The 12876-nt window shown below is 43.6% G+C and overlaps 1 protein-coding gene across 4 annotated transcripts in view; it reads right to left on the minus strand.

Annotated features, from left to right (window-relative positions):
* The window catches only part of Ago1 (argonaute RISC component 1), a 35903-nt gene continuing 23027 nt past the window's right edge, over nt 1-12876 (minus strand). For all 4 annotated transcript variants that reach the window (XM_004850942.3, XM_021263313.2, XM_087215298.1 and 1 more), the window contains 7 exons: nt 10280-10439; nt 10006-10096; nt 8504-8698; nt 6281-6415; nt 5601-5702; nt 4913-5112; nt 1-4685 (listed from right to left, as the gene is read on the minus strand). In XM_004850942.3, the coding sequence (XP_004850999.1) occupies nt 4577-4685; nt 4913-5112; nt 5601-5702; nt 6281-6415; nt 8504-8698; nt 10006-10096; nt 10280-10439 (992 nt within the window). In that variant the 3' untranslated portion in view covers nt 1-4576. The remainder of the gene's footprint in view (nt 4686-4912; nt 5113-5600; nt 5703-6280; nt 6416-8503; nt 8699-10005; nt 10097-10279; nt 10440-12876) is intronic.

Below are 12876 nucleotides of genomic sequence, written 5' to 3' on the forward strand. Positions count from 1 at the left end.
TTTTAGAAATAGAAGCCACTGTTGTCTTTATAAAACACAGAATTGTGCTGCTGCTGTTGCTTGCTTCAGAAGGAACTGTACATTACAGCTGCTGGGATAATTTCACAATGGACTGGACAAGGTACAGCTCAAAGCAGGACAAAAACACGAATGGAAACAAATGCAAACAAGTACACAGCTGTGGGGCTCCAGGGATATTTCCCCATCCATGCTGGACTTGAAGAGGGATAAAAAGTTTAGAAACTAAAGTGAAAACCAGAGTATCACACATGCCCACCACATGGCTGCTAAGTGCAATATGACACACCATTAGGTCAGACTGTGTGCACAGGAAAGTCATTTCATTTTTCCTTATTGCTACTGCACCAGGGAACTCAGTGCATTTGGACACACTGTCTTTACTTACACAATTCTTGGAGTTTCCTATTTCCTTTTTAAAGAAGGACATCTGTATTTCCCACATCATTCTGTTTTGAGCCCGCTACTTCCACTCCCTTTTTGGGCTCCCAAACAGCAGCCAGAGGTTCCAAGTCAGTAGGAGTGGAGTAAGGGGAGAGCACCAACCCAGCCTCTCTCCTGGCTAAGGGAGAAGGCAAGTCCTAGTAAATAGGGGAAAGAGAAAACTGAGAATCCCTCCTCTCCAGTCTGCTTAGAAGGCCAAATAAGAAAGAGTGCCTGCATATTCCTGCCATGATCAGACTTTGAGAAGGAAAGCATCCCAGCTAGTATCCTGCACTGGCCTAAGCACAGTAAATAAATAAAAATAACCTTCCCCGATGTAATTTCTAAAACTGCCTTTTGGCTAGTTTGAGATGACTTTTCTACCCTGAAAGGGAAGGAACTTCTATCCTTTTTTACATATGATGCCTGGTCTAAAAAACACCGTCCTACTAGCCTTGAAGATATTGCATGGGCCAGCTAGGAAAACTATCTCCTTGGCTGCCTATCATGTGTACTGGCCTCATTTACAAAATTCTGGACAGAAAAAGTAAACTATCCAAAAGATGTTGTTGCTCGGTCAAAGAAGCTACAGAGGACCTATGTAGCAGGTGGGAAAGCGGAACTTTTTAGGGAGGTTTCACACTTTTAGGTACCTTTTTCTTCAGCCTTATTAAAGGCCTAAGTTCTCAGCAACAACAGCCCCAGGCTTATCCTCAGAGTCAGCATAGCACCTCAACCAATAGGTCACTCTGGGCTGGATAACTAGAATACTCTTCTGCTTTCTCATCTTCTATCCAAACTCTCTCTTCTCTTCTTTTCACTCATCTTCCTCTATATCCATCTTCTAAACCTCTAACCCTGAATACCGAAGTAGCTCAACCCTAGAACACCCTCAGTAAAAAGAAGCCCCAGGTGGAGAGAAAAAGAAGCAGCAGAAGAAAAAGCAATGAGAGAAACCAGCTCCAAGGAATGGATAGGTGTAGAAACTGCCAGAAGCCCTCTCAATTTCATGCTAGTTGGGCAGAGCCTGCTGCAATGCTCTAGCGTAAGCTTTTCTACAATATACCCCAGGGTTAACACCACTGGTATGCAGAACAGGTTCATGGTCTTCTGCATTCAAGGGGTTAAGCCTGACCTTGACAACTAACAGTGGCAAGTTGGTTCACTGCAGCCATGCAGAGAATTCATCATCATGTAGGCAGACAGGGAGGCAGGCCAGCCAGTAAGCAGGCTCAGTGAACAGAATAAAGGAAAAGTAAGGCAGGGAAAGAGAGAAGAGGAAAAGACAGGCAGAAACAGTGGGACAAAGGGAACAAGAGACCTAAAAGGATAAAGCTGGGGTCCTCCCAGTGCCTCCTCATAGTTCAGTAAGAAGCACCACTTAAACCAAATCTTAAAACATTTTTCAATGTGCATGTACCACCTTTCAAACAAGAATAGCCAACATGGTCGGGGAATTTTCAAGTCTTAGAGACTTTTTTTGTGTAAATCAGAGCAAGAAGTTAGTTTTCTTATCATTGCCCAAGCTACTTCTCTTGCTTTTACTGACTGAATGGCACATATAATGTCAAAGAACTAAAATGCCTTTCAAGCCCCAGCCTGAAATCCAACTGGAGAGAGTGAGGCAAAGAGAGAAAAGGAGAGAACACAAACTCGTTGCTGGGAGTAGTGACTGCCACCTGCTCCCTTTGGACATTTGCAAATGCTGGTGAATGACTGGACCCTCCAGGAATAGTATCCTTATCCCAGCCCCAAAATGTACCCAAGAAGAGAACATGCAGAGCCCATTGTCCTAGAGAGCTCCCTCCCCGAAGGGTAACGGAACATGAAGTAGACTATATGAAGGCGATGGACAGGGCAGATGGAGTGTTGGCATCACTCTCTTTAGGCACTTGTGTAAGGAATGTAGGCTCTCCAGTGAGCTGCCTCCTCCCAGGGCCCTCCATTCTATTCTTCAGCTGGGCTTGTGCCCAAGGGGCACCTCAAGTTATACCAGCAGGGAAAAAAAGCAGAGGAGGAATTACTCAATAGTCCTGTTGCTTTCTCCAAAATGAATGTTTGTGCTACTTTCTGAAATTGCTGACCAATATAGCCAACCAGAACAAAACCTGGGATAGATTGTTTTGCATAGCAAATCTGGGTCTTTACAAGGGCTGCTGGGGAGAGGAAAGGGTAGCTGTACCTCCACAGGGCAGGATTCAGACACTCCTTCCAGCTGGCCTCCAGGCTCGGGCTAGGTCTAAAGTATCATGGCTTCATTACCAGAGTGGGACAAACCCAAGCCCATGCTCCTCAAAAAGAGGAATTTCCACACTGAAGTTGAAACTCCCCACCAAGTAGTAAGGAGGAACAGTCAAGGAAGGAGTGGGGCTTGAGTCAAGGCCCACAAGTATCAAGTTAGAAGCCCCTTCCTTCTCTATCCTGCAAGGCAGCCAAACACCATATCTTAAGGGGAAAAAAAAGAAAAACAAACAAAACCCATGCCACCCACTCACATGCCCTAGTGGGAACCAGGAAAAATTTCATTTGTGTAAACAGAAGCAACCAGGAGCAGCAAAATTCCCCAGCCTGCCCACAGGACACGCTAGAATATGGGATGAGTCAGAGGTCAAAGAACAGTCCAGTCCAGGGAAAGGGAAGGTGCACTTGCAGGAAGGAGTGCAGGACAGTGCAGAGGAAGGAGCCTGCAGCAAGAAAAAGGTATTATCTGCACAGAGGAAGAACAGAGCCTGAGCCCCAACTTGGGGACATATCCACCCCTTTCCTAGCCAGGCCAGAGAACAAGTCAGGTACATAGTTCCTTCAGATGGCTCAATGTTTCCAGGATGTAAACTCATCAGGCATGGGAGGGATTTCCAGATTTTGGCAATAGACTCAAGTTATGGTATAAAAATAACATTTAGGATTTTTTTTTCTTATTTTAGATCTAAGGATCTTCTGTTATAAGACACCCTGGTTGAGAAATAACTGAAACACAAGACTTGAGAATCAGGGGGAAAAAAGCCGCCAAAACTGAGAAATGCTATGAAAGTAACTCCAGACCCGATAAGGTGGGAGGCATGGGGACAGGGTAAAAAGGAGGCAAAAGTGGAAAAGCCAGGGGCCAGTCATCTCAGCAGCTCAGAGACTTGTCATGTCTGAAAGTGCAAATGTCAATGGATTTTAACCATCTTGAGGTTGCGGGTCTTTTTAAAAGCTCAAAGAATGTGGAAGTCAATTCCTTCAAATGCAAAATAGCTGGCATTCTGGCTGGAGGCTCATTGGGTTTGGGATATTTCTTCCCCACCTACCTCCTCTCCCACCCCCACCCCTACCCCCAAAGAAAGGTACAAAAGGTTGCAGTTCTGCAGCATTACCATTACAGGGAAGGCACTGGTTACCCACCAGCAGGCGGAAGGAAGACAGGGTCGTGTCACTTCAGAGCTAAGTGCCATAGTGCCTTAAGTGTTACTAGCGGGGCTGGATGTCTGTCAGGGAGGAAGTTTAAGGGGTAGAAAATGTGGGAGAGTGGAATGGGGTGGGAGGAGCTGGGGGAGGAGCAACCAAAACCATTAGCATTAAAAATTTTCCTACAAACTGGATTCTGAACCCATGAAAACATCTAGTATCCTAAAATATTGATCTGGGTCTGGTTTCATTTTTCTTCTTAAACAAATCTAGACCTTTTCTGATTAAGGCTCCTAAAAAATCCTTCCCTCATCCCACCCAGTTTCTCAAGCCCCTCACTTTCCCATCTAAAATATCAAACCCAAACCTACCAGCATTTGTCTGCAGGGCTGCAGAGCCAACCTTACCAAGCTGTCAAGCGTGAGTTTTAGCACTGAGAGTCACATGAGACACCTGTGTATATGGTGGGCATCAGCGCTACCCCTCTTGGTCCAGTGGAGTCAGGGCCAGATGTGACAAGATGGGGTGAAGGGTGGGGGCATGAGGTTGACATCAGAGATTTCTGGCTGGTGGTCTGTCTTGCTGACCCTGTTCCCCACCTTTATACCCCCGCTATAGAAAGAAACAAGGCCTCCTGTACTCCTGCCTACCCCACCTCCCTCCTCCTTGCTTCCTCTGGATTTGGGCAGCACAGCTCCTGGGGCTTGGAAAGCTTTCTTCTATCCAGTGAGGTAACAGCGTTCTGCCTTCAAGCGAAGTACATGGTGCGAAGAGTGTCCTGGTGGACTTGCACAGCTTTGGCCAGGGCCTGGGGGTCCCGCCCATTGCTCTGCCCCGATATGTGGCTCCCTTCTCCACTGAAAAGGAAAAAATGAAAGATGTCCTTCCTCGTGAACTGCACTGCTAATTCCCTCAGCCTCCCCAAGGTGCCAATTCCCACACCAACTTAAGAGAAAACCCCAACCCAGTTCAGCCAGATGAGCCCCAAGTACACCAAATTGTACAGGACCCACTTCCTTCTACCTGAAGAAAGTTGAGAGCATCTGGTACAACAGGCTGAAGCATGCTTGATCCCAGGCCTCACCTGTCATGCTCCTTGTCCACCAGGTGGTATCGTGCCCGGAAAGCCACCAGGCGGGCATAGTAGGCTGGTGCTGGGATAGAGACGGAACGTGTGCATCGTACATAAGTGTGGCACAGCTGGTATGTCAAGATCTGGAGCTCATCCGCTGTGAAACGGTTGTCATCCCAAAGAACATAATAATGGGATGGTCGGCTGGTGCCCTGGGAAGATAGGAAGGTGAGGGGCCCCAGGATGGGCAGAAGGGGTTGGCTGATAAGGAACAGGCTATTAAGAATAGAGCTAGGAGGGCCGGGGATTTAGCTCAGTGGTTCCGCCGCCTGCCTTACAAACGAGAAGTCCCAAGTTTGATCCCCGGTACCAAAAAGAAAAAAAAAAAAAGAATAGAGCTAGGGGCCCAGGGATTTAGCTCAGTGGCACTGCACCTCCCTTGAAAGAGCAAGGTCCTGAGTTTGATCCCCAGTACCAAAAAAAAAAAAAAGAATAGAGCTAGAGTGAATGACCTACCCACGAATAGGCACACACAAACTCACTCAGGCAGTCTTATGGGCAACATGCAAGTATACTTAGGGCTCATTAAGAGAGCAATTTTGATTTGACTACTACTCAGTGATGACTGATATAATTCTAGAGGCAGTAGGAAACCACTAATCTTGGATCCAAAGGAAACCCCAAAACATAGCCAAGCTACCTGAATGCCTGCGTGGCTGCACAGATAGAAGTCAAACTCAAAAGGGTGGGTGATGTTGGTGTCCACAGTGGTTCCAGCTGGGATGTTACCACTCTTCCCAATCTGTGTAGAGACAAATACAACCAAGATCCCAAGACCTGCCTGGCCCTAACAAGGCCCATGGCTGAATTCTAATCTGACTCTATCAGAATCCCAAGAACAAAGACAGAAAATGCCATTCCTAAAGGGTACTAAGTCTTGAAATAATAGGCTTCTAAGTCCTGGTTTTGCAATTATTAACTGTGTGATCATAGCAAATCACTTAACCTTTTGGAGGTAATAGTAGTACCTACCTCACAGGGTTGCTGTGAGGAAGACGCCTTGTACAGTGTCTGGCACATAGGAGAAGTTCAATAAATGGTAGTTCCCTTTCCCTTCTCTGAGAGCTGGTCTATATATAGGATCTAGGCCAAGGAGTTAGGAGGAGGGAGAGGAAGTATAAGGGAAGGAGGGGAAAAGGAGGAACACTAAGGGAAGGAGGTGGTAGAGGATGGAGTACAAGAGCCATGGGGAAGGAAGAAGCCAGGGAGGATACATGGGACAAGCACTAAAATCCCTGACTTTATCTCAAGGGCTTCTTCCCTATCAAGACAAGGGAAGCAAAATGAGGATATTGGTGGCTTTCTCAATCCCTCACTCACTCGCTCGTTCTTGTCAGCACAAAAAAGGCGGGTGTGATGGCGTTTCTGCACCACAATATAAGTGATCCCAGGCTGGTAGTCCTTTTCCAGTTTGATGCAGGCATCACGAATGGCCAGCAGCTCATAGTGGAGGATCTAGACACAAGGTAAGGGAGGAGACAAAGATAGAGCTCCTCTTCAGTTTACATGCCTTTCTGAACATCACTTGCAATTTGGCTTTTGCTCAGCCTCCCTTCGTAAGCTGATGCACAACAATTAGATGACAGGCCCTTCCTGCCAAAATCAGCCTTATATTCAGTTTATATTTGATATGTTCCTATAATACCTTAACTGAGGGGCTTGTCATCAGAAGAGAGCACCCACCTGGTTCCCATGCATAATGAGATCTAACATTAGGACTCAAAGCCAAAGTTCACAAATAATCACTAAAATCATAATGTCCAAAGTTAAGTCAATTCCAGGATCAAGAAGATATGGGAATTTTCCTGTGAGCTCCAAGAGCAGACAGGGTTTGGACCACCAGACAAAAGTAAATATGTTAAGGGCTGGGGATTTAGCTCAGTGGTTCTGCCGCTTGCCTCGCAAGCACAAGGACCCGAGTTTGATCCTCAGTACCAAAAAAAAAAAAAAGTAAATATGTATTTACTGAATGGATAGAGAATGAGTGGATGAATACAATCCTACAAAGAACCAGAATTATAGCAAAATGGTCTAAAGAAGCCACAACAGGCCATAGATGTCAGACATAGAAATCCAAAACTGTATGGTAGGGGCTGGAAGTTCAGCTGTGTTATAGAGCATGTGCTTAGTATGCATGAGGCCTAGGATTCAATCTACAGCAACAGCAACCCCACCCCACAAACAGAATGTGTAATAGAAAATGATGGAGTTTGGAATCAACCAGAACTAGCCTTAAATCCATGCTTTTTTCAGCATAAGAAAATGTAGTAGGACTTAATAGCTACCTTTTTTTTTTTTGCTAAGCAGTTATATTTTAACCCAAGGCTATGTGAAGTCACTAGACATTTCTGAACAAAGAAATAATATGGTAAATTTGTCTGAAATATTAGGAAATATTGGACGACTTGGGGAGACTGGCATGATGGATAAGAGCATAGATTCTGGAATGAAACCAATGTATCTGAATCCCACTTCTGCCACTTATTGGCATGAATAACAAAGAAAAATTATTTAACATTTCCAAAAACATTTTAAACCTCAGTTTCCCCATCTTACAAATCAGAACTTAAAAAATTATTATTTCGTAGCATCATTATAAGAATTAAATAGAACAGGGGGCTGGGGATTTAGCTCAGTGGCACCGTGCCTGCCTCACAACTACAAGGTCCTGAGTTCGATCCCCGGTACCGCAAAAAAAAAAAAAAAAAAAGAGATAGAATTAAATAGAACATACATGAAGTGCTTAGCACTATTCATAGCACATGTAACATATGTGCTCAAAAAAGTCATAATATACAAAATGGTTGTCAAGAGCTGGGGATGTAGCTCTGTGGTAGAGTGCTTGTCTAGCATGTAAGGGTTCTCAGGCTCAATCCTCAGCACCAAAAAAATTAAAAGATGGGGCCGGAGATTTAGCTTAGTGGCACCACACCTGCCTTGCAAGCACAAGGTCCTGAGTTCGATCCCTAGTACCAGGAAAAAAAAAAAATTAAAAGATGGAAGAAAAGTTTCAAGAATTGAGTTCAGTATTCTATATCAAACAGGAATATGAAGGCTTGGCAGTGAGAATAAATAGGAGGAGCATTATAAAGGAAGGTCCATAGCAATGGTTCTCAAGTTGTTGCCTCTGGGCCAGCAACATCATCTAAACTTGTCAGAATGACAAATTCGAAGGCCATACCCTAGATGCATTAAAACAGAAACTCTAAGGGAAGAGGCCCACAAGCTGTTTTAATCACCACCCCCTCTCTTGGCCATGATACCAATGTACACTAACATCTGAGAACCACTGATCTTGGGGCCAATGGGGGGAAAAAAGAGACCCACTGGTCTAAATAGTCTTCAACATGGACCAACCAGTAAACAGGAACTGAGAGCTTTCTACTACAAGAAAGGTCTATAGATGCTTAGAAACTCCAACCATCAACTGTGATCCTATCCCAAGTCTACCACACCTCCTAGTGCCAACAGCTTAGAAAAGGAAGCAATGCCTAGCCCTCTGGCCTCAGCATGAATATTCTCTCCACCTACTGTGGGCCCTACCTGGGGCAGCTGGCCTTCAGGGACCCCATCTCGATAAAAGATGATGCGGGTAGGCTTGAAGCGGGTAGATTTGTAGAACTGGATGAGTAGCTCACGCACCATGTAGGACAAGTCTTCAATGATCTCCTGCCGTGGTCGCTGCACTCGCACAGTGGCACAATATCGGCTGGGGTGGGCATCCATACTGCCTACTACCTAACAATCAAAGAGAAAGGATCAGCTTTCAGGATATTACCCTCTCCCACTGTCAGACTGGAGGTTTGGGGAAAGACCTCTTAACAAGAGAACTGCTATGGAATGAACAGGGCCTGGGTGGGACTCAGTGAGCCCAGGTTTCAATCTGTTATACCTTGCATGCAGAATTTTAATCCATCTGATAAGCTCTTAGTGGCCATACATACAAAGAACTTTGCAAAAGGTTTAGCCCTAGCCCCTTACAGAAGGGCATGTGAAGATCTGATACTTCAAAATCAAACAATAACTTTATCCAGGCAGGCCAAGTTTATCTTTCCTTCTGTTCAAGTGCTAATCTACCCAAGAAGCATGACCATAGTGACAATGTTCTCATAGTTGATGGGAGTCATCTTCAAAGGGGACAATGGCCACAGCCTAGGAAGGACGGCCACAAGGAAAATCAGGATGAGTGTATTGGAAGGTTTGTTTTCATTTACTAATATGAAACCAGTGTGCCTAAAGAAATGCGAGGGCTGAGGACATAGAAGTGAGAAGGAAGACTTGATCCCTAGCAATTGGAAGCCCCTAACAGGACAGTGAGTAGAAAAATCAGGAGAGGAAGTAGACAGACATTTAATCTACTAGATGGATGGAAGGTGGACAAGAGCAGAGGGAAGGACATTCTCAGCAACTAACACTCTTTTTTGTTTGTTTTTTATTTTTTGAGATAGAATCTCACTATGTAGTTCAGGCTGGCCTTGAACTCACTCTATAGCCCGGGTTGGCCTTGAACTCACAGCAATCCTTCTGTCTCATCCTCTCAAATGCTGAGACACGAATGCACCCCTACACCCAGCTTCTAACTTTCTTTTAAAAAGGCATTTCAGGGCTGGGGATTTAGCTCAGTGGTTCTGCCACCTGCCTCACAAATGCAAGGTCCCAAGTTCAATCCCCAGTATCAAAAAAAAAAGGCATTTCAGAAAAAGCTTAGACTTACTCCCCTACATCCAAAAAGCTGGTGTGGAAAGAGAAAATTCTGAATGTAGAATAATGACAGGAGATTAGGCCATATTTCTGGCCACAGGCTATATTCTCACTATTCTTCACCCAAAAAATATACAGAGGATCTTGTGAAAGGTCAAGAGCCAGGGCTGAGGGAAGGAAATCATTCTTCTTTTTTTTTTGGTACTGGGGATCAAACTCGGGTCCTCGCGCTTGCGCAGCAGGTGGCGAAACCACTGAGCTAAATCCCTGGCCCATCATGTGTATTCTTAAGGATCCAGAGTTAGGAGGAGAACCTTATGAGAAAGCTGGAGAGTATTACTCACTGCTGTGATAGAAGGTTTTTTCCCATCCCCTGCTGGGGGATGTGTAACATCTGCTCCCAGGAATATCACTGGCTGTTGAAAGACAGCAGAGCTAAGTAAGGAAGAGAAAACAAAATGGTGAGGAATTGGGTCATTTCAGCCTTGTACCATCCAGCACCCACTCTGGTCTTCTCCCTCTTGTGTTGGATTCACTCTGCTTGGCCAGGGTCCCGTTCTCTTCATCAATCCCCAGCAGGAAACCTTAACAAGAGTAAGTGGACAACAGAGTTCATACCGCTGGTGTGGGACTAGGATGTTGTTAATGCCACCAAGTTTGACATTGATCTTGAGACAGAGGTTGGACAGAGTCTGAGGCGAGGTCTTCACCACATTCTTCACCTGCACACACTGTGTTGCCATTCCCAAAAGTGTATCTCCAACACGTTTCACTTCAGCTATGGGAAGGGAGAGAAGTAATGAGTGTACTCAATAAATATTTACTGAATGCCTACCAGATGCTAAGCAGTATATGAAGTATCAGGGAATACAATGGTGACCAGAAACACACAGGGTCTCTACTCTTCTAGTGCTTACTATCTAGTAATCTTTTTAAATAATGAAAATAACATTGATAAATGCTATATCAGAAAAGTTTATGGTGCTATGAGGGGATATAACAGGGGGCAATAACCTAACCAGGAAAATATTCTTAAGTAATGATGGAACTGAAATCTGAAGGTAGCAAAGGATTTACGAGGAAAGGAAGGGTTTGAGAGAGAACATTTCAGGCAGAGGAAATAGCATACAAAGATGTATTCTCCCAAGGGAGAGTAAGATATGTTTGAAAAACTGAAAGACTGTATAATCCTAAAAGGAGAGCAAGAGGACTATGCTGTAAGAGGGGGGGAAAGTGGTCATTATGCTGATCTATGAAAGAGATGAGGGTAGTCTACATTAAGAAGGCAACTGAATTTGACCCAGCTATTCCCCTGCTGGGTATCTTCCCCAAAGAATTAAAAGAATCATACCACAGTGATATATGTGCACCCATGTTTATAGAGGCACAGTTTGTAATAGCTAAAGCTTGGAAACAGCCCAAGTGCCCATCAACTGGAAACTGGATAAAGAAGATGTGGGGTTTTTTATAAAATGGAGTACTACTCAGCCATAAAGAACGAGAAACTAGAGACATTTATAGCTAAATGGATGCATATTGAGGTCATACTCTTAAGTGAAATAAATAGGACACAAATAGTTTGTCTAGTGTGAGAAACTGAAAGTGTAAATAAGGATTAAAATGATTAAAATGAATAATTGATAAATTTGAAATAGGAAAAGGTCCAAAGGTGTAAGAGTGGTGGGAGGGGAAGGGGAAAGGAAAGAAGGGAAAAGAAAACTTATGAGAAAAGAAAAAAAATGAAAATGAAATCTATGTAAATAGGGAAGTGTGGAGGGGGTGAAGGGCGCACAGGAAATGGGGAAAAAAGTAAGAACTAAGATACATTATGTACAGGTACAAGGACCCAATGATAAATGTAAATGTATTGTATACCTAAAATGTACCAATAAAAGAATTTTAAAAAAAAAAGGCAATTGAGAAGCTTTAGATGTAGCTACAAGGTACAACATATGCTTAATATGCACAAAATCCTGGATTCAATTCCCAGCACCCACCCCCACCCTTACCAAAAATAAAGAGTTTTTATGAATGACTTTTAAGTTTCTAGCTTTTAAAACAAGAATCGATCATAAGTTGTTTCTGAGACATTTTGAATCTGAAATGCATATTCACTAGGTAAATGGTTATAGTGGGTGGAAGGTCAAAAGAAATAAACACAAATTTGTGTAATATTTAAATACAAGCAAAAACTGAAGGCCTGATCTTGCTAAGATCACTAAGGAAGTAGAATGAAAAGAGAAGAGGACTTAGCTCCAAATCTTTAAGAACTCCCAGAATTTGCAAAAAAAGGGGAGATCAGTCTGCAAAGGAGAAAAATCCACAAAGCTTTAAGGAAAATCAAGAAACTACGGTAACATGTATGCCAAACGAAGAGTGTTTCAAAAAGGAAGAAGTAATCAAAGTCAAATACAGTTAAGAAACCACATAAAAGGAGAATCAGAATTGTCCTTTGAATTTAGTGAAGTCAAAGCAATACATTAATTCATGGAGTCAAAAATTGTTTGTTTGGTTTTTTTGGTACTGGGGATTGAACTCGGGACCTTGCACTTGCAAGGCAGGCGAGGTGTCACTGAGCTAAATCCCCGGCACAGTACTATAACATAACAATAGGTGATGGACAAATCAACTGGAATGAATGAGAGCTGTTAATAGAATGTAAAGACAGAGAGGGCAGAGGACAGAAACTTGGCGAAGATTACACATTCTTAGTAAGGACAAAAATAAGGAGAAACAAGAGAAAACATCCAGAAGTCAAGGAAAGAGGAGAACTGGAAAAGGTACAGGGTGACCCTTCACAGAGGAGATTGAAGAAAAAGGTAAACAAGATAGAGAAAAGAAGCTAAAGGGTAAGTGGCACGTGAGGAAGTCAGCACAAAGAACATGGAGAAATTATTCAGAAAGTTTGAAGAAAAACAGGAAGAAAAAAGCTAAAAGAGATAGAAAAGCTGTAGTAATGAGCTCTAGGATGGGAAACCAGATGTTTGAAGGTTGAAAGTTACAAACAGCAGGATTGGATGAAAACGACATAACAGAGGAGTTGAGGAAAGTAAGAGACACACCACTTCCTTTGAAGCAAAGGAGAGAGAAAATGGACTATGACAAAAGTGCTGAGCCAGAGACATTCACAGTCATTCCTATTTTTAAAAAGAGGAAAAGGAGAGAAACTTCTCAAAAAGTCCAAGTCATTACCAGACAACAGGACACTAGCAGAG

The sequence above is a fragment of the Heterocephalus glaber genome, unplaced genomic scaffold (assembly GCF_053883595.1).
Source record: "Heterocephalus glaber isolate CG9 unplaced genomic scaffold, H.glaber_assembly_v1.0 deba00001452, whole genome shotgun sequence".
Classification (NCBI taxonomy): Eukaryota; Metazoa; Chordata; class Mammalia; order Rodentia; family Bathyergidae; genus Heterocephalus; species Heterocephalus glaber.